The 20,778-nt window shown below is 46.4% G+C and overlaps 1 protein-coding gene across 1 annotated transcript in view; it reads right to left on the minus strand.

Annotated features, from left to right (window-relative positions):
• Window positions 1–2,698: 2,698 nt before the first annotated feature.
• Window positions 2,699–20,778, minus strand: part of GPA33 (glycoprotein A33) — a 43,824-nt gene continuing 25,744 nt past the window's right edge. Inside the window, exons 4-7 of the mRNA XM_036866359.1 lie at window positions 17,911–18,063; window positions 4,678–4,797; window positions 3,823–3,955; window positions 2,699–3,300 (exon numbers count right to left, since the gene is read on the minus strand). Of these exons, the coding sequence (XP_036722254.1) occupies window positions 3,162–3,300; window positions 3,823–3,955; window positions 4,678–4,797; window positions 17,911–18,063 (545 nt within the window). The 3' untranslated portion in view covers window positions 2,699–3,161. The remainder of the gene's footprint in view (window positions 3,301–3,822; window positions 3,956–4,677; window positions 4,798–17,910; window positions 18,064–20,778) is intronic.

Consider the following 20,778-nt stretch of genomic DNA (forward strand, 5'->3'; position numbering starts at 1 on the left):
AATTTACCAAGGTAACTATTGCCTGGCAGGGACCTCTGTGGGCAGCCAGGGTCCTTCTTTTGGTAATGATATGCATGCCTGACCTTGCCATATGCCTTAATATTTGAAAGTACAAGTGAGGATTGCATGAAAAACTGTCTCAAGTGCTTAACAAGTGTCTAGCAAACAATCTGCCCTCAGCCAATGGTAGCCTTGGACTCTCTTCTCAAACACCATTAAGTCTTTGAACTGTCAGCTGGAAACCCTGAATTGGGAAGGAGGCTGTACTGTTGGGCTAATGTTGACTGTAAGAGAACCTGTAATAATCTGATTCTCATTGAGCTTCTGGATTGAAATAAATTCAGCAGGAGAGTGTAGTGTCACCAACTGATAACATGATTTGAGACCCAAGTAAGAGAGACCTGAAATGGAGGGCAGAAGGGTCAGTACCACCCCCATTCCATTTGTGAAACTCCTCGTTTTCCTTCAAGAGGCAGCCCACACATCACCTCCTCTTTGAAGCTTTCCTGAACCCCTCCGGCTGAGTTACTCCAGCCCCCTGCCACTGCATTCTTGTGGCATCTTCTCCATTTCACATGATCATGTTCCCATCTGTCACCTCCATTGGAATGTAGCTCCTCCTGAGCAGTGATGTCATAGTGACCTTTATATCCCCAGCAGCCAGCACTGTGCTTGGCACATAGTAGGTGCTCACAAAATATTTGTAGCTGAGTGAATGCAGCTGGTCCCGATTTCCCTCGTTTTCTTGCCTAAGCCTGGAGCTAAGGTGGGTGAACCTTCAGAGCCCTTCCAGAGGCAGAGAGGTGAGCCAGGCCAGGACGGGGGGAGGTGGGTGCCTCCCTTCCACAGCTACCTCAAGAATATGTGTGTAGAATCTTGCACCAGGAGGGCTGGAAGGCACCCAAAGTATCTAGAGGACTAGGAGATGGCCTTGGGCAGGATACAGTGACACAAAACTTTATTCACTCAAAAAACAGGTATCAAGTTTTGTGTCAACACGTGCCAGGCCATGAGTAAGATTCAGTTCCTATTCTCATGAATCTCACAGGCTTAGGCAAACACAGACTGTGGTTATGACAGTACCGTGGGACAGATGCTGGGATGGGGGGAGCATAGGGCACCACGGGAAGAACATGGAGGAGAGGACCTTGAACATATGGCAGGAGAGGGTGGCAGAGCTGAGCGCCGACTGTGGGCCAAGCTGCTTGGGGGAGAGTCACCAGGTCCCTGACAGCTGGAGCGGGGTGGAGGCGGTGCTGCTTCCTCCCCTCGCTCAGGAGGGGCGCTATTTGGGGTATAACTGGCAGGGGCCTCCCCACCATCTTCCTTGAAGCATATGCACTGACTCCCAGGCCCGCGTGCTCTTCCTGACACTGCAGGCACTCGGCATGTTCTTCCACAAACAGACAGGCTCTGTCCCGTCCCCAGCAACCACTAGCGACACTGCCTGACCCTACAGTGGCCACAGTCGATGGGAGCCACAGGATCTGACCCTCTCTTCCTCTCGCTCGACTCCGTCACCTCACCTCACCTCTCCTAGGAAGCCCAAGAGGCCCACGGTTGGTCGACATAAGCCCACGAGACATAAGCTCTACCTTGGTATGAATAAAACCCACCTTAAAAAAGAAATAAGAATCTCCACTGACAATTTTATTATTACTGACGGCATTCTTTATGAAGCAAAGAATTTAACAAAATATATAAAAAATATATTTTTAAAAATCACAGATGGACAACAGATTTACAGAATTGCTTTTCTAATCATCCAGGAAAAAATGACAGTGTTTACTTACTAGTAAATTGCATTTGGGTGAGACCGGCCACTGGGTCACAAGACCCAAGCAGCCAGGACACTGCCTGAGCTCTTAGGAGCAGAAGAAATAATCGACCAACAGAGGAGAGGCTGTGGAAGGGGCAGCAGGACAGCCCAGCCAGCAAAGCAGAGCCGGCAGCCCAGCCAAGTCAGGAACGGGCAAGGTCAGGGCAGGGGTTAGGTATCAGGAAACAGAGGTGGACACGTCAGTTACTCTGGTCTTGAGAGGAATCACTATGATCTGAGAATCCAGGACCAGCTGCAAAGTAGCTCCTGTGTGTGTGCTCACATGGGTGTGTGTTCATTTAAATTATCTCCCACTTAAATCATGAAACTAGCAAGTGGGTTTGGGTGGGAGTCATCTTTTGTGTCCACAATCCCATCAGGGAGACCAGAGAGCGGAAGGCCCAACCTGCCAAAGCAGTTTCCCCAATTAAGCTGGATTGAGAACCCACTAGGAGGGCTGCCGGCTGCGAGGGCTCTGGGGAAAGCAGAGGGAGTGAGACCCATGTCCTGCCCCCTGGAGCTCACACTGTAACACAGGGGGAGAGACATGCTCAGACAACTGTGCCATGTGGCCCGTGATGGGCGTGGGACGGAGTAACAAGATTGTCTCCATCTGTGTGGGAGATTAGGATGGGGTTATAGAATTCGTTGGGATCTGAGATGGGCCTGGAGGCACAGGTAGGATTTGACAGGCAGAGATGGGAGCTGCGTAGGCATTCCCAGCCAAACAGAGAAAGCAAAGCCCCATGAGGGAGTGTGCAGTGGGAGCTGGGGTGGCCCTTGCAGGGAGCATCTGGAAAGTTCAGGAAAGCTGCGGGAGATGCGGCTGGAAAGGGAGCTTGAGGCCAGGCCAACGTGGGTCCAAAGCACCAAAGTTGCATGAATGAAGGGACTCCTTTACATACTCATTTATTCTTTCATTCATTCAACAAAAATGTATTGTGCACAAAACCTCTGCCAGGAGTCGTTGCCCTGGGTGCTAGGCACACAGGTGGAGAGGGCCACTCCGGCTCTCCCGAGGCTGGTGTCGCCCCCATGCAGCAGGAGCACCTTGGGGAGGTGGAGGCTGCCGCCTGGTCCAGGGTGAGGGTGGGGCCCTGGGCCGGGCGCAGCAGTGCGAGGGCAGCTTCGAAGGTGAGGGCCCTTGACAAGCTCAGTCACAAGTGAGATCTTGTCCAGGCCAAGCCAAGTCCTCCAGCAGCCAACATGGGGGAAGAAGCATCCCATCAATGACTGGGACGGAGGGTCAGGAAAGTGGGGCTTGGAAAGGAGAGGGGAGGCATGGAGGCAGGGGCATGACCCCCTAATGCTCCCCCTGACCCCATCCTGCAGCAGGCCCTGGTCATCGGCCAGCCTGGTCAAGGGACTCTCGGCTGGGCTCCCTCTGGTCTTCATTCCTGTAGTCATCCTCGCCCTCCTCTTCCTGTCTTCTGGAAAGCTCTGTCAGCTGCTCTGGCGGCTCCTGGTAGCCCGCCCGATTCCTGCAGGCGGTGAGGACAGAGGGGAAGGGTTTGCCCTCACTCACTCAGACCTGAGGGAGCTGGGCCTAGTGCGCCCCATGCGACAGCCATCAGATCCCCCATCGCCGCCCGTCCAGCGGCAAAGGGACGCTGGGCTCAGAGCGGAAGCAGGGAGGCACGGACTTGAGCTGAGGGCCTTATGGGAACAGGCTGGCTCTGCGAGGGGAGCAGGGAGCGGCCCGTTACGAAGCCTCCGCACCCCCCTACCCCGGCCCTGGGCACCCACCGGAAGCCCCACCCTGAGATCAGAGACTGGAGAACTACGGGCCTTGCAGTCAAGTTCCGGACTGCAGTGCCACTTCAGGATTTGGGTGAATCACTTACTCTTTCCTCAGCTATAAAATGGGGCTGATAAAAGTTATTTTTTCCTGTTCCCAGCTGCCCCCTGGGGTGTTATGAGTGGAAGAGGCTGTGAGGAGCTGGGGTTCATCTTCCCAATGTGCCGAGACCCTTGCCAACAGGCTGCCCACCCCCGACACTCACGACCGCGTGACCTCCGCATCCTCAGCCTTGCCGGTCTCCCGGCAGCAGCAGCAGTAGACGACGATGCCGATGATGATGAGCGCCGCGGCCACGCCCCCCGCGATGCCCGCGTACAGGGCCACATTCATGGAGGCTGCGAGAAACAGAGCCGCACGTCCTGAGCCCCAACCCCGGTCCCCAGCGCGAGCCCCTAACACGAGCCGAGGCTCCGGGTGGTGAGCACGCCGGGGATGACGAAGCACAGCAGCAGGCATCTGGGAGGCGGGAGGTGGTCCCTCCCGGGCTCTGAGCGGCCCCAGTCCTCCTCCCAGCCCAGGTGGCCGCGCTGCCTGCTGCTGGTAGCTTCCGTGAAAGTCACAGCCTCGTGGGAATGTGACCAGACAAGGGGGATACTCTTCAGGATGGAAGCGTTGACAAGGACAGATGGCCAACAGATTTGGAGCCAACAGGCTCCAAAAAAGTCCTCGGGTGTCAGTCATGCCAGCTCCTACTCTAGTTCATCCCCAAGATCATCAGGGTATCCCACCCAAAAGGATGGGGTCCTGACTCTGTGGCAGCCCAGTCTGGGCACTTCCCCCTTGCCCCCTGAGCGACCCTAAGGGCAGGCAGGACTACGCAGGTCTCCAGAAGCCAGTCTTAGGCACTATTTCCAAAGAACCTAGGGAACCGGACTGGCCTCCAGATGAGGGGAGCCTGGGGCAGGATCATCTGGCCGTCACCTCAGCCACCCTGCCAATGGGAGACCCCAAAGAGGCTGCCCAGTTCACCTCCATGTTGGTCCCTGTCAGCTGACTCTGGACCACCAGCCAGTCACCTCTGGCATTCGTCCTCCCTTCCTCCCCAGACTGCTCTTACGAGGTCTGACAGCCACAGTGATGTTGCAGGACTCCGTCCCTACATCATTGCTGGAGGTGCAGATGTAGTAACCCGACATTTCTGTGGAGATGTTCTTCAGAGAGAAGATCTGTCCTGTGACTGGGAAGGAAGAAGAGTCAGGCTGAGGAGACGGGCCACCAGAGTAGAGCGAAACGGCTAGGGAAATCCTAGGCAGATACAAGCACTGCCACTGAACGTGTCCAAGCCTCATCTGTAATATGGAGAAAATATCTACCTCTAGGGCTGCAGGAAGATTAAACCAGGCAGGCTGCACAATTCTGAAGTGCTTAGAATTCAGGCAGGCACCCTGGGTTTGAAGCCTGGTTCTGCCACTTATTAACTTTGTGACTTTGGGCAAGGAACTTAGCTTCATTGAACCTGTTTCTTTATTTATAAATAAAATAATAATAGTGCCTGCCTCACAGAGTAGTTGTGAACATAAAATGAAGTACTAACAAATACAAACCCACAACCAAATGCCTGATGTATAGTAAGTCTTCAGGAAACATAATATACATTATACATTGCGTGGAAATGCCTTCTAATTAGACCATATAATTATAACCACTTTTATAATCTTCAGAAACAGAATTCCTTAGCTTGGACTCATGTGAAAGAAGGCTTTAGAACTTCAAGAACTCTGACCTCTGAATTTCTCTTTCATGAGTGGTGTGTGTGAGTGTATGTGGTATTTGTATGGGTGTCTGTGTGTGTGTGTGTGTGGTGAGGCAGGGAGGAGGCAGGCTGTCAGTCTAGACTCTTCCTCTTCCTCTTCCACCACTTAAGTAAGCCATTTAACTTCTGTGAGCCATAGCTGCCTCATCTGGAAGTGAGAGGGAAAGCACCTGATTCTCCTGAATTCAAGGCAATGGTCCAGATGTCCTCATGAGAAACCTTCCTGCTAAATCTATGATCCTATGGATTTCTTCACCTTGAAATGGAGAGCTTTATGCTTAGACAAATTTTTATGTCCTGTCCTCAAAGATGCTCTGTCATAACTGCTGTTTGGAGAGAAGAGTTAGAGACCTTTGTCCTGTAATTTGCTGCAGCACCTGCCTACCCCACTATCACCAGGTGGTTACACTTCATCCAGAGGAGATGTTCTAAACTGAAAATAGGATCCAGCCACTGCCCTGTTCAGACATTTCAGAGGCAGCCCATCATCTTCAATAACAAGTCCAGGCTTCTTAATATGGATGTGACATTACAGATCTGGCCTTGGAAATCACTCCAGCTTAACCCCTTGCCAGTTCGCCTGGTGTCCAATCCTTTCCCTGCCCAGTTCCACTCTGTTGCAAGATTGTATCTCAGTATGGATTTTTCTTGTCTGGATGTGCTTCCTCAAATACAATGTCCTCTGATTCTTCCAACAATCTTGTATGGTAGATGGAACAAATATTTCTATCTCCAATATCATAGCGGTAACTGGAGGCTTAGAGAAGTCAAGTGACTTGCCCAAGGTCACAAAACTAAGAAATGACAAAACAGTAACAAAAATTCCATTTTAGGTCTAGGACTCCCTGGAGAAGTTGACAACTTACTTTAAAAAAAATTATAGAAAACAGAACAGAGAGGGTGATAAGGAGAAGAGCCTTCCAGAACCTTCCAGATCATAGATGAAGAAGAAACACAGTTTATGAGTAAGTGCCCTGTTGTGGTCGCCAAAAGCACACCACAGAGGAGGACGTGGATCCAGGTGTCCTGCAGCACCACCTGCAGGAACAGGCTGTGTGATTTTAAAGGCTAGCATCGTACAGAAACACATCATTTATTTTCAGGACGAGGGCTCCCTAACCAAGAAACTTTGTGAACAGAATTCCATATTTGATGGGGCGACCAACAAACCTATCTTACACTGCTGAGCCTGTGGAACTGCCAAGTACAGACTCACATTTTATGGGAACTGGTCTGAGAAGACACACCCAAATGTGTGCTTATCCACATATCCACAGCTATGGTATGAAAGAAATTGGGCTTCTGGTTGGAGACAAGATGGGAGAGTAGAAGGACTTGAGCTCAACTTCTCTCACAAAAACACCGAAATCACAACTAACTGCTGAATAACCATCAACAAAAAAGACTGGAACTTACCAAAAAAGATATTCTACAACCATAGACAAAGAAGAAGCCACAACAAGATGAGGTTCTCCCACAGGAGTGAGTTCTGAGCCCCACATCATGCTTTCCAGCCTGGGGGTCTGGCATCAGGAGGAGGAGGCCCCAGAGCACTTGGCTTTGAAGGCCACTGGGGTTTGATTGCAGGAACTCCATAGGACTGGGGAAAATAGAAATGCCACTTTTGGAGAGTGCGCACAGGTCTCGTGTGAACTGGGACCCAGGGAAAAAGCAGTGATTTCATAGGGGCCTTGACCAGACATACCTGCTGGTCTTGATGGGGGGTGGGGGGATGTCTCCTGGGAAAGTGGGGGGTGGAAATGGCTCACTGTGGGGACAAGCACTGGTGGCAGAGGTACTGGGGAGTACTCATTGGTATGAGCTCTCCTGGAGGTCACCATTTTGTCACCAAGACCCAGCCCCACCCAACAGCATGTAGGCTCCAGTGCTGGGACGCCTCAGACCAAACAACCAACAGGGCAGGCACACAGCCCCACCCATCAGCACACAGGCTTCCTAAAATCTTCCTGAGCCCACAGCAACCTCTAAACACACCCTTTGACACAGCCTTGCTCACCAGAGGGACAAGACACAGTTCCACTCACCAGTGGGCAGGAACCAGTCCCTCCCACCAGGAAGCCTGCACAAACCTCTAGAACATCCTCACCCACCAGGGGGCAGACACTGGAAGCAAAAGGAACTACAACCACGCAGCCTAGGGAATGGAAATGGCAAAGGAATATGTTTCAGATGAAGTAGCAAGATAAAACCCCAGAAGAACAATTAAGTAAAGTAGAAATAGGAGGTCTACCTGAAGAAGAATTTAGAGTAATGAGAGTAAAGACAATCCAAGATCTCAGAAAAAGAATGGAGGTACAGACCAAGAAGATACAAGAAATGATTAATAAAGAGCTAGAAGATATACAGAACAAACAAACAGATATGAATAATGCAATAACTGAAATGAAAAATACACTAGAAGGAATTAATAACAGAATAATTAAGGCAGAAGAATGGATAAGTGAGCTGGAAGACAGAATGGTGGAAATCTCTGCCATGGAACAGAATGAAGAAAAAAGAATGAAAAGAAATGAGGACAGTTTAAGAGACCTCTGGGACAACATTAGAAACACCAACATTTGCATTAGAGGGGTCCCAGAAGGAGAAGAGAGAGAGAAAGGGCCATAAAAACTATTTGAAGAGATAATAGCTGAAAACTACCCTAAAATGGGAAAGGAAACAGTCAACCAAGTCCAGGAAGTGCAGAGAGCCCCATACAGGATAAACCCTGTCGGGAACCAGCTGCAAGCTGACACAGTCCTTGCAGCTTAAAGCATGGCAAAGTCCTGCTTAATTCCTGACAGGACCCGAAAGAGTTATTAGAGAAGATATGAGTCTTGGACCGTGAGGTTGCTTGCGGTTTCTCTAACTATAGTTTGTCCTTGGCATATTTTGGTAATCACAGTCTGTTCTCACGCATGTTTATATTCTGGTTCGCAGAATGTTTTGTACTATAACTTCAACATTAAGGAAATACTGTCTGATGATTCTGTCTTGTGATTTTAACAAAAACATGTATTGCCTACTGCAATCTATAAAAAGAGTTCTGATGGGAAATAAAGTGTGTGTGTGCTTGTACACCACCCTCCTGACCCCGTCTCTTCTTAATCCCCTCACCCGCTCTCAGGACTTGTTCCGCAGTCTAACAGTGACTGACAAAACCCAAGAAGGAACATGTCAAGACACATATTAATCAAACTGACAAAAATTAAAGACAAAGAGAAAATATTAAAAGCAACAAGGGAAGAGCAACAGGTAACATACAAGGGAATCTCCATAAGGTTTTCAGCTGATTTTTCAGCCAAAACTCCGCAGGCCAGAAGGGAGTGGCATAGTATATTTAAAGTGATGAAAGGGGAAAACCTACAAACAAGGATACTCTACCCAGCAAGGCTCTTGTTCAGATTCGACGGAGAAATCAAAAGCCTTACAGACAAGCAAAAGCTAAGAGAATTCAGCATCACCAAACCAGGTTTACAACAAAGCTAAAGGAACTTCTCTGGGCAGAAAAGAAAAGACCATAAATAGAAACAAGAAAATTACAAATGGAAAAACTCACCAGTAAAGGTAAACATACATTAAAGGTAGGAAATCATCCATACACAAATATGATATCAAAACCACTAATCATGAGAAGAGAAGAGTACTAATGCAGGATATTGGAAATGCATTTGAAATCAAAAGACCAGCAACTTAAAACAATCTTGTATATGTATAGTCTGCTATATCAAAACCTCATGATAGGGACTTCCCTGGTGGTCCAGTGGTTGGAACTTTGCCTTCCAATGTGGGGGGTGTGGGTTCGGTCCCTGGTGGGAGAACTGGGATCCGACATGCCTCGCGGCCAAAGGGCCAAGGCATAGAATAGATGCAGTGCTGTGACATATTCAATGAAGGCTTTAGAAATGGTCCACATCAAAAAAAAAAAAAAAATCATTTTAAAAAAAACCTCCTGATAACCGCAAACTGAAAATCTACAATAGATACACACACAAAAAAGAAATAGGAATCCAAACAGAACACTAAAGTGAGTTATCAAATCACAAGAGAAGTGAACAAAAGACTAAGGGGGAAAAAAAGACCTACAAAAACAAATACAAAACAATTAACAAAATGGCAATGAGAACATACATATTGATAAATACCTTAAACATAAATGGATTAAATGCTCCAAGCAAAAGACATAGACTGGCTGAATGGATACAAAAACAAGACCCGTATATATGCTGTCTACAAGAGACACACTTCATATCTAGAGACACATACAGACTGAAAGTGAGGGAATGGAAAAAGATATTCCATGCAAATGGAAATCAAAAGAGAGCTGGAGTAGCAATACTCATATCAGACAACATAGACTTTAAAATAAGGCCGTTACAAGAGACAAAGAAGGACACTACATAATGATCAAGGGATCAATCCAAGAAGAAGCTATAATAATTGTAAATATATATCCACCCAACATAGGAGCACCTCAATACATAAGGCAAATGTTAACAGCCGTAAAAGGAGAAATCAACAGTAACACAATAATAGTAGGGGACTTTAACATCACACTTACATCAATGGACAGATCATCCAGACAGAAAATCAATAACGAAACACAGGCCTCAAATATCACATTAGACCAGATAGACTTAATTGATATTTATAGAGCATTGATCCAAAAGCAACAGAATACACATTCTTCTCAAGTGCACATGGAACATTCTCCAGGATAGATCACATGCTGGGCCACAAAGACAGCCTCGGTAAATTTAAGAAAATTGAAATCATATCAAGCATCTTTTCTGACCACAACAGTACGAGATTAGAAATCAACTACAAGAAAAAAACTGTAAAAAACAGAAACACATGGAGGCTAAACAATATGCTACTAAACAGCCAATGGATCACTGAGGAAATCAAAAATACTTAGAGACAAGTGAAAATGAAAACATGATGATTCAAAACCTATGGGACACAGCAAAAGCAGTTCTAAGAGAGAAGTTTATAGCAACACAATCTTACCTCAGGAAACAAGAAAAATCTCAAATAAACCACCTAACCTTACACCTAAAACAACTAGAGAAAGAAGAATGAAAAAAACCTAAACTTAGTAGAAGGAAAGAAATCATAAAGATCAGAGCAGAAATAAATGAAATACAGATGAAGAAAACAATAGAAAAGTGAAACTAAAGTGAAACTAAAAGCTGGTTCTTTGAAAAGATAAACAAAATTGATAAACCTTTAGCCAGACTCATCAAGAAAAAAAAGGGAGAGGGCTCAAATCAATAAAATTAGAAATGAAAAAGAAGTAACAACTGACACTGCAGAAATACAAAGGATCATGAGACATTACTACAAGCAGCTATATGCCAATAAAATGGACAACCTGGAAGAAATGGACAAATTCTTAGAAAAGCACAACCTCCCGAGACTGAACCAGGAAGAAATAGAAAATATAAACAGACCAATCACAAGACTGAAATTGAAACTATGATTAAAACACTCTCAACAAACAAAATTCCAGTACCAGAGGGCCTCACAGGTGAATTCTATCAAACATTTAGAGAAGAGTTAACACCTATCCTTCTGAAACTCTTCCAAAAAATGGCAGAGGAAGGAATATTCCCAAACTCATTCTATGAGGCCATCATCACCCTGATACCAAAACCAGTCAAAGATACCACAGAAAAAGAAAATTACAGGCCAATATCACTGATGATCATAGATGCAAAAATCCTCAAGAAAATACTAGCAAGCCAAATCCAATAATACATTAAAAGGATCATACACCATGATCAAGTGGGATTTATCCCAGGGATGCAAGGATTTTTCAGTATCCACAAATCAGTCAGTGTGATATTCCACATTGACAAATTGAAAAATAAAAACTATATGATCATCCCAATAGATGCAGAAAAAGCTTTTGACAAAATTCAACACCAATTTATGATAAAAACTCTCCAGAAAGTGGGCATAGAGGAAACATACCTCAACATAATAAAGACCATATATAATAAACCCACAGCTAACATCATACTCAATGGTGAAAAGTTGAAATCATTTCCTCTAAGATCAAGAACAAGACAAGGATGTCTGCTCTTGCCACTTTTATTCAACATAGTTTTGGAAGCCATGGTAATCAGAGAAGAAAAGGAATCCAAATTGGAAAAGAAGAAGTAAAACTGTCACTGTTTGCAGATGACATGATACTATACATGGAAAATCCTAAAGATGCTACCAGAAAATTACTAGAGCTCATCAATGAATTTGGTAAAGTTGCAGGGTACAAAATTAACACAGAGAAATCTCTTGCATTCCTATACACTAACAATGAAAGATCCAAAAGAGAAATTAAGGAACAGTCCCATTTACCATTACATCAAAAAGAACAAAATACCTAGGAATAAACCTACCTAAGGAGGCAAAAGACCTGCATTATGAAAACTATAAGACACTGATGAAAAAATTGAAGATGACACAAACAGATGGAAAGATATACCATGTTCCTGGATTGGAAGAATCAATATTGTCAAAATAACTATACTCCCCAAGGCAATCTACAGATTCAATGCAAAGCCTATCAAATTACCAGTAGCATTTTTTGCAGATCTAGAACAAAAAATCTTAAAGTTTGTATGAAAACACAAAAGACCCCAAATAGCCAAAGCAATCCTCAGAATGAAAAACAGAGCTGGAGGAATCAGGCTCCCTGACTTTAGACTACAAAGCTACAGTAATCAAAACAGTATGGTACTGGCACAAAGACAGACTTTTAGATCGATGGAAGAGGACACAAAGCCCAGAAATAAACTCACTCATCTATGGTCAATTAATCTATGACAAAGGAGGCAAGAATATACAATGGAGAAAAGACAATCTCTTCAATAAGTGGTTCTGGGAAAACTGGACAGCCACATGTAAAAGAATGAAATCATAACATTCTCTAACACCATACACAAAAATAAACTCAGAATGGATTAAAGACCTCAATGTAAGACTGGACACTATAAAACTCTTAGAGGAAAATATAGGCAGAACTGTGTTTGACATAAATCACAGAAATATCTTTTTGGATCCACCTCCTACAGTAATGAAAATAAAACCAAAAATAAATAAATGGGACCTAATTAAACTTAAAAGATTTTGCACAGCAAAGGGAACCATAAACAAAATGAAGAGACAACCCACAGAGTGGGAGAAAATATTTGCAAAAGAAGCAACTGACATGGGATTAATCTCCAAAATATACAAACAGCTCATGCAGCTCTATGTAAAAAAACAAACAACCCAATCAAAAAAATTGGCAGGGACTTCCCTGGTGGTGCAGTGGTTAAGAATCCACCTGCCAATGCAGGGGACATGTGTTCAAGCCCTGGTCCGGGAAGATCCCACATGCCACGGAGCAACTAAGCCCGTGCGCCACAACTACTGAGCCTGTGCTCTAGAACCCGCAAGCCACAACTACTGAGCCCGCGTGCCAAATCTACTGAAGCCCACGCACCTAGAGCCCGTGCTCTGCAACGAGAGAAGACACCGCAATGAGAAGCCCGCGCACTGCAACGAAGAGTAGCCCCCGCCCACCGCAGCTAGAGAAAGCCCGCGCGCGGCAATGAAGACCCAACACAGCCAAACATACATACATATGTACATAAATAAATAGATAAATAAATTTAGAAAAAAAAAAATTGGCAGAAGATCTAAATAGACATTTCTCCAAAGAAGACATACAGATGTCCAAAAAGCACATGAAAAGATGCTCCATGTAACTAATTATCAAAGAAATGCAAATCATAGCTACAATGAGGTATCACCTCACTCCAGTCAGAATGGCTGGCATCAAAAAGTCAACAAAAAATAAATACTGGAGAGGGTGTGGAGAAAAGGGAACCCTCCTACACTGTTTGTGGGAATGTAAATTGGTACAGCTACTAGGGAGAACAGTATGGAGGTTCCTTAAAAAACTGAAAATAGAGCTACCATATGATCCAGCAATCCCACTCCTGGGCATGTATCTGAAGAAAACCATACTTTGAAAAGATACATGCACCCCAGTGTCCATTGCAGCACTATTTACAACAGCCAAGACATGGAAGCAACCTAAATGTCCATCAACAGATGAATGGATAAAGAAGATGTAGTACATATATACAATGGAATATTACTCAGCCATAAAAAAGAATGAAAGAATGCCATTCGTAGTAACATGGATGAACCTAGAGATTATCATACTAGGTGAAGTAAGTCAGGTAAAGACAAATGGTATGTGATATCACTTATAAGTGGAATCTAAAAAAATGATACAAATGAACTTATTTACAAAACAGAAACAGACTCACAGACTTAGAAACACTTATGGTTACCAAAGGGGAAAGGTGGCAGGGGGAGGGATAAATTGGGAGTTTGGGATTGACATATACACACTACTGTATATAAAATAGATAATCAACAAGGACATACTGTATAGCACAGGGAACTCTACTCAATGTTCTATAATAACCTAAATGGGAAAAGAATCTGAAAAAAGAATAGCTATATATACATGTAAAACTGAATCACTTTGCTGTACACCTGAAACTAACACAACATTGTAAATCAACTATACTCTAATATAAAATAAAAATTTTTAAAAAGGAAAGAAAAAAATTATAAAAGTACTGGATGCTCATTACAAGAATTTATACATGTATTACATTACACTCATTACAAAAATATATACATATTACACAAGAATTTATGACATAAAACTATTACTTCAATTCAGTCCAATGTTTATATGCTCATCACATCAGCTCAAAACAAGATGATGAGGGTCCCTGTCCTCTTGGCGTTTCCAGTATATAAGAGAAGACAGACATGAAACAATGGTGATTACAGGGTGTTTTATAGAGTTCAAAATGGAAGTGCAATTTGATCTTAATCTCACTTGAAGGGTCAGGGAAAGCCTCTATGAAGAGCAGAGAATAAAATAAAAATCATCTGTAATATCACCAGCTGTAAATAACAGCACTTTGATTTGAGGTTATTTCCTTCCAATCTTTTTCACATACACTTTCTTCAGATTCTTCCCTTGAAACCCAGCATGCTATTCTCTGGCTACTCATTTTCTATAAAATGCTACCCCTTCTATCCTGCAATTCCATACCTTGGTGCATTTTCTGGAATACTGCTTACATGTGATGTTAATATACGTTAATGAGAAAGGGGTCTACGACCAAAGCAAGTTTAGAAATCATTGAGTTAGAGCTTCTGATGTGCTAATGAGCACTGGGCATCTCCAACAGGGGGTTTCGATATTAATGGTCTCATTTTCTAAACCAATTGGATTTTTATATTTTTAAGAGGCAACTTAAAGGAACACGAGAGCATGCTGGGAAATGATCTATGACCCTGGCATGTTTCAGGGGTGTATAGCTCTTATCAGAGTCCCACTATTTTAGCACGTGAAACTCAGTCTATGTGTTAAATGTACACAGCACGTTGCAGACAGATAGAAGGCAGAAGACCTCAGACTCCTCCAGGACCTTCCCAATTATCAGAGCCCAGCTTGGAGCTCCTGGCCTTGTTTAGGGTGTGGGAACATGCGGCATCCTAGGCCAGAGTCAGCACTATCCTGCCCCAGTTTCTCAAAACAAACAATGGACATTAGAAGCTACTTTTGGATTAACCAGTGCACACACATTGCCACAAGACTTGCTTTGATTCTGATCTGAAGCTCTCAAGCCCCTTTTCTTTTTTGGAAAGGACCCAATAGTTCCTGAAATCTGGCTACAATGAATGTTTCCGCTGCAGTGGCGACACCTTGTGGTCAAGATGGGAAATGCACAGGACAATAGGGCTCCCACATTCCTTCTGCTCCAGCTGGGGAGAGGTTTACCTCCAGAGAAGCCCTGGTCTGCCAGAGACACTGATGTCAAATTGACAAGATTTAACTTTCCTGCCCCCCCACCCCACCCCCTGATCCCATGTTTTGTCAACAAGCTCGGGCTGCCTTCAAGATCTTCCCTGGCTGCTGGGAGCAGGGCCCATGCCCACCCTTGACAACATCCTCCCCTAAAGTGCTCCAGCCCCCCTCCCTCCTTCCTTGATATCCAGATTACTACTCCTTCAGTACATGAATCTCAGCTGACGAGGACAGTTCAGAGCTATCACATATGCGATCTCCTCTTACTCTTTTCGTAGCCTTTCGGGAAGGCAGTATAATGATAGTCCCAGCTTTTCACGTGAAGATATTAAGGGTCAGAGAGGTTGTGAGTGACTTAAGCTACGGAGTGGAGAATTCAGGACTCAAATCTTTGTTTGCTGATTCCAGATTCCCTGTTCTTTTTCCTGCTGGCTTGCCTCCACTGATCCAAGTCAAAGGAAGCAATCTCTAATGTTGAGAATTCTGTCTTTAGATGTAGGAGGGTTGAGGAACTCTGCTCCCCAAATTGCCCACTGTGGACATTTAAAATGTTTTAAAGGTCAGAAAGGGGTTTGGACTGACCCACAGAAGAAGACACAATAGACTCTCTAGGGCCCCGTGAGGCAGGGCGGAGCCAAAGGCTTTGAGAACCACTCCCACCTCACAGCACCATCCAGATGCAAGCTTGTGTTGTTATTATCATTAACTATGCTTTTCTGGGTCACTCCCAGGTCCCAATTCTGACTCTGAGTAAATCTTATCTAGAGGCAAGATAAATCTTTTCCAAAGTAACTGAATGAATCTCCCTTTAACCTCCTTTCATGCCCTCAGGTTTCTCCTCTTCTGGATCACTGAAAAACTAAGCTTTGGTTTCTAACAAGCAGAGGAGTCTTTCCTGATGGAGGCAGGAGAGCTGTGAGTGGGGTGCCCGTCTCCTACAGGGCAGAGGCCAGCCTCCCTAGCCTGATGCACAAGCCCTGCGCAATCTCTCATCGCCGCTTTTCTTATGGCGGTACCTCCCATCCTTCCTGCATGTGTGGTTCCTGTGCTGTTCTCCAAGCTTGGCCTACTCATCCTTGAGGACCCAGCCCAGATAACAGCTAATAATTCTACCAGGCCCTGGTCTCAGTACTTTATACGTACTTTTATTTAATCTTCACAACATCCCTATGAAGTAAATACTAGTTTCATGCCCTTTTTATAGATGTACAAATGAAGGCACAGAGAGGCTAAGTAACTTGCCAAGGTCACACAGCTAACAAGTGGCAGAGCCAGGATTCAAGCCCACGCCGTGCTCCTAACCAACATGCTCTCCTGCCAGCTCAAGTGCCCCCACCTTGAAGAAACCTTCTTTGACCCCTTTATTCATACTCTGGGTTCCAGCACCACTGGATACAAACTATTGCAGCATTTACCACCTTGTAATCCTCAGCTTTGGGCCCACCTGTACCCACTTTGCTGGAAGGTCAGACCGACCAGTGTCCATGGCTGACCTTCTGCGACCATTGCTGGAGTCCCTGGGCTGTTCACAGGCCAGAGGAGAGCTGCCACGTGGTTTTGACACATTCAATAAAACTTGCCAACCAGAAATATGTAAACAAAACCAGAAGCTTGTTGAAATCCACAATACATCTCCTACTTTACATTGAATAGAGTGGGTTCTACTAATGCCTTTTTTACTTTTAAGAAGTTCTTGTTTTGCCCCCAAACAAATGAACAGTAGAGTGGTGAAGTTCACCCTGGTTTGACCGGAGCCCCTGTCTGTGCATTCACCCGGCAAGGCTCGCTCTCCTGTCCCATCTCCTCAGAACCGTTGTCTACATCCACAGCTCCACCTCCCACTTCCTTTCCACCCACACTGGACAGAAAGTCCTCCCAGAAGTTAATCCAGTGCGACCTTCCAGGCCTTGCCTTCCTTGATCTTCAGGAGTGGTGAGCGCAGCCGGCCAGGCAGCCAGTGCGCACAGGGGCCCAGGGATTCCACCGGGGTTTTCCCACATCAGTTGGCTCCAAGGTAATGACAGTGGGATGTTTATACAGCTCTTTTTTATTCCTTTCTTTTTTTTTTTTTTTTTTCAGTTTGTTTCCTGACCAAAAGGTCAAATACCAAGCTGCCCTGTACAAAACTGGTCTCCTGACAACCATAGCAGAACCTACCATTTCCTTCCCTGACAATGTGGGACCCTTACAGCAGACCTGGTCCTGTAGTTGGGTGGGACCATAAAATGGGGGTGAGTTTGGGGGATGGGGATCCCCAGGGGAGTCTGAGATGGACCTGCCTGGGTAGGGGATGGGAATAGGAAATTCCCCACCCTTAAGTGGAGCCATAGAATTAGACTTGAGGCCTTAAATGTATACTTCAGGACATAATCATAATCAAAACTAAAATCCCACCCAATGCTTTTGCACCGACTGGTTATTGATACTTGCTTACTCAAGAGAATTCAGTTATGGGGAATAAAGAAAACAAGTTAACATTTACTACGTTATTATTTCTCAAAACAACCTATGAGGTAGGTGCTATTAAGAGAAAATGCTGCTTAGTGAGATGGTCCAAGATATTGCAGTGCCACATGCAGGGTGGAGGGAAAGGGGCAGCCTTGGTTGGGGGGGGGCGGGGGGCTGGCCTTCCTCGCTGACCCTGTTACCTGGTGCGACTTGACGCTCCTGGTGCAGGACATCATAACTTCTCCAGCTGTACTGAGGGGCTGGGGAGCCCTCCTTTGATTGGCAGGTCAGCTGGATGTTGTTCCCAATCACAGTGTCTCCCTCGATGCTGCAGTCTGGCTTGGAGGGTGGCACTGTGTAAGGGAGGAGCCAAAGAGAAGCCATGAATTAGTTGGGGCCTCGTGATACCCACCCCCCACCCCAAACACACACACAAACACACATACTGCCTTGTTTGTTTACAGGCAGAGAAATGTAGAGACCATTCTTAGCTCACAGGCCATATAAAACAGTCTGAAGCCTGTATTTGGCTGTAGTTTGCCTACCCTTGGTTTCAATGAAAGCCTCTCTCTCTGAAGCCCTTCAATGCTAACTTCTTAGGAATGTTCCCTTCACTTAAGCATTACCGTCTTCCTGTGCTTTGCTGGTAAAATGCAATTGCCACAAGTGACTGGGTGATAGGAGAGACCCCTGGTGGCAGCAGGGTTATGTGCGGGGTGGAGAATGAGGGCTGAGGGGATGGAGGGGCCAGAAGGAGCAGACACAAGAAAAGGAAAGGCCACAGAAAGGAGGTTACCAAAACCAGCTGGCCACCCTCAACTCACAAGCCTAACCTGATCTCCCAGAATTCCTGAAGACCTTAAGCCAGGGTCTTTCCCTCCGCACTGTTAGTTAACATACCGCTGTGTAGAGTGGTTTGTCCTACAAAACCTGTTGGGCACCTACTGTATGCCTGTCATTGCTGGGCATGGGGATGACATAGTGAGTGAGTTTTCATGTTCAAGGAGTCCAGTGGGGGCCATAGACAAGTAACCAAACAAGGACCAGGCAGGAGGCAAGGATGCTGAGACAGGACAGGCACGACAAGGGACACTGACCCAATCACAAAGCCAATAGTAGACGTGATTGGGGGAGGGGGGCGGTCAGAGAAAGAGAGGGGAGGGCACTCCAGGCAGAAGGAGCAGCCTGTGCAAAGGCCCTGAGGCAAGAAGCATCGAGTATGCCTGGGACTTCAGGTCGTGTCCTTGAGGGTGGGAAGAGGAGGACACCCGGTAGAGAGGACTATTACTGGAATTCCCCAGTGGCAGGCTTGTTCCCCCTGCTTCTTTCTTTATGTGCCCCCTTGGATGGCTTGCTTGCCCCAGTAAATAGCGCTGCCCTTTCTACAATCTAGACTGCACAGGTGCATGGTCACTGGGCATGGCGGGTGAATTCCAATCTCTGTTTGGCCCAGAGTTGCCAGGAGAAGCTACCCAGGATGCATCTCTCCCCTCTAGCGCCACAGCCCATGATATTTCCTCTCTGACACTGGCGGTGGTGGCTGGGTGTACCCCACGTCTCCTGCTATCTTAGTGAGGGCCAGCCAGGCATGGGGTGAGCGTGGGGCAAATCAGAGGCATTTCCTACTGCCACCCCCAATCGGACAGTCCCTAAACCTAAAAGGCCCCAGGTTCAAGGACAGGACTCAGGTATCCAGGCCCAGACCCATAGGACTGAAGCAGCCTGGGAAGGGAGAGGCTGCTACCCGCGGGCCACTCTCACAAGCTGCCCTCCCGTCCTCCCTGCTGACCCAGCAAGCAGGCACCTGGGGGACAGAGAAAGTGAGCATCATTTCCGAGGAGACCCGAACCAGGTCAGGGTTGCTAAGCCAAGCTTTATCTCTTGAGCTCTCCAGAGGGACAGGAATATCCCTCCCCACCGATCAAAACTGTCACCTTTGTTTTCCAGGTACGCCTTTACCAGGAAGCTAAGCCTTTATTCCACAAAAAGAGAGCTGGCCACAAATATAATACCACCTTCGAAGTCTCACGTTGACTCAGAGTCATGCTAAATGTGTATGACTGGTAGCCAAGCCTTTCCACAACCGGGTTTCTTTGTAATACAAGCCAAAAAGGAGAGCGAAGGGACTGGGGCAAGTGAGCACCTAGAGAAACACAGAAAACCATGCTGAACATATCTGAAGACTAGCTTTTTTTTTTTAATGCCAATAGCTGCCATTTGCCAGTAGGTAGTGGGTTTTTTTGTTTTGTTTTTAATATTTATTTATTTATTTGGCTGCACGGGGTCTCAGTTGCGGCATGCTAGTTGCCGGCATGCAAACTTGGTTGTGGCCTGTGGGATCTAGTTCCCCGACCAGGGATCAAACCCCGGCCCTCTGCATTGGGAGCGCGGAGTCTTAGCCACTGGACCACCAGGGAAGTCCCAAGACTAGCTTTCTTATACCACCATTTGCTGAGGGAAAATTATTAAAAGCAAACCCTTAATCCACTCCGAGGCAGCAGTAGAGATAATGGCAAACAAGGGACCAACCATCCCCTAAGAGACCCACCTAACAGAGGAATGTATCAGGGTCCTTTCCCAGGGCCCTTAACCTCGGCCCCCAAACTGCCTTCCCGGGTCACCTCATCCTAGGCACCCCCAGCCCTCGCTCAGTTCAGACCCCTCCCTGAAGCTCCCCTCCTCAGTCCCCACCATCAAGAACAGCTAGGACCTTGAATCAGACAGATCTAGTTCAGACTGCCCTTCCACCCTCTGCGGGGGGGTGTGAGACCCGCGGGGACTCCTGTGGATCTCGGATTCTCAGTTGGTGCGTCCCACCTCGCAAAACAGAATGCAGATACTACCTGAATATTTATAGAGGGCGGAGTGACTGGAGGGAGCCGGGGACCCTGTGGGTTCCCAGGCCTCTCCAAAGCCTGCGACTCCCGCCGCAGACGTCAGGGGGCGCCAGAGGCCGGGGAGACGACCCATCCTGCCCGGCGGCGCCAGGTTCCAGGTACCCGGGCCAGGTGGTTTCCCCGCGGTGACCAAGAGGGCGCGCGCTCCCCCTCGGTCCGGAAGCTCCGTGT

This window comes from Balaenoptera musculus, chromosome 1 (genome assembly GCF_009873245.2).
Source record: "Balaenoptera musculus isolate JJ_BM4_2016_0621 chromosome 1, mBalMus1.pri.v3, whole genome shotgun sequence".
Taxonomy (NCBI): domain Eukaryota; kingdom Metazoa; phylum Chordata; class Mammalia; order Artiodactyla; family Balaenopteridae; genus Balaenoptera; species Balaenoptera musculus.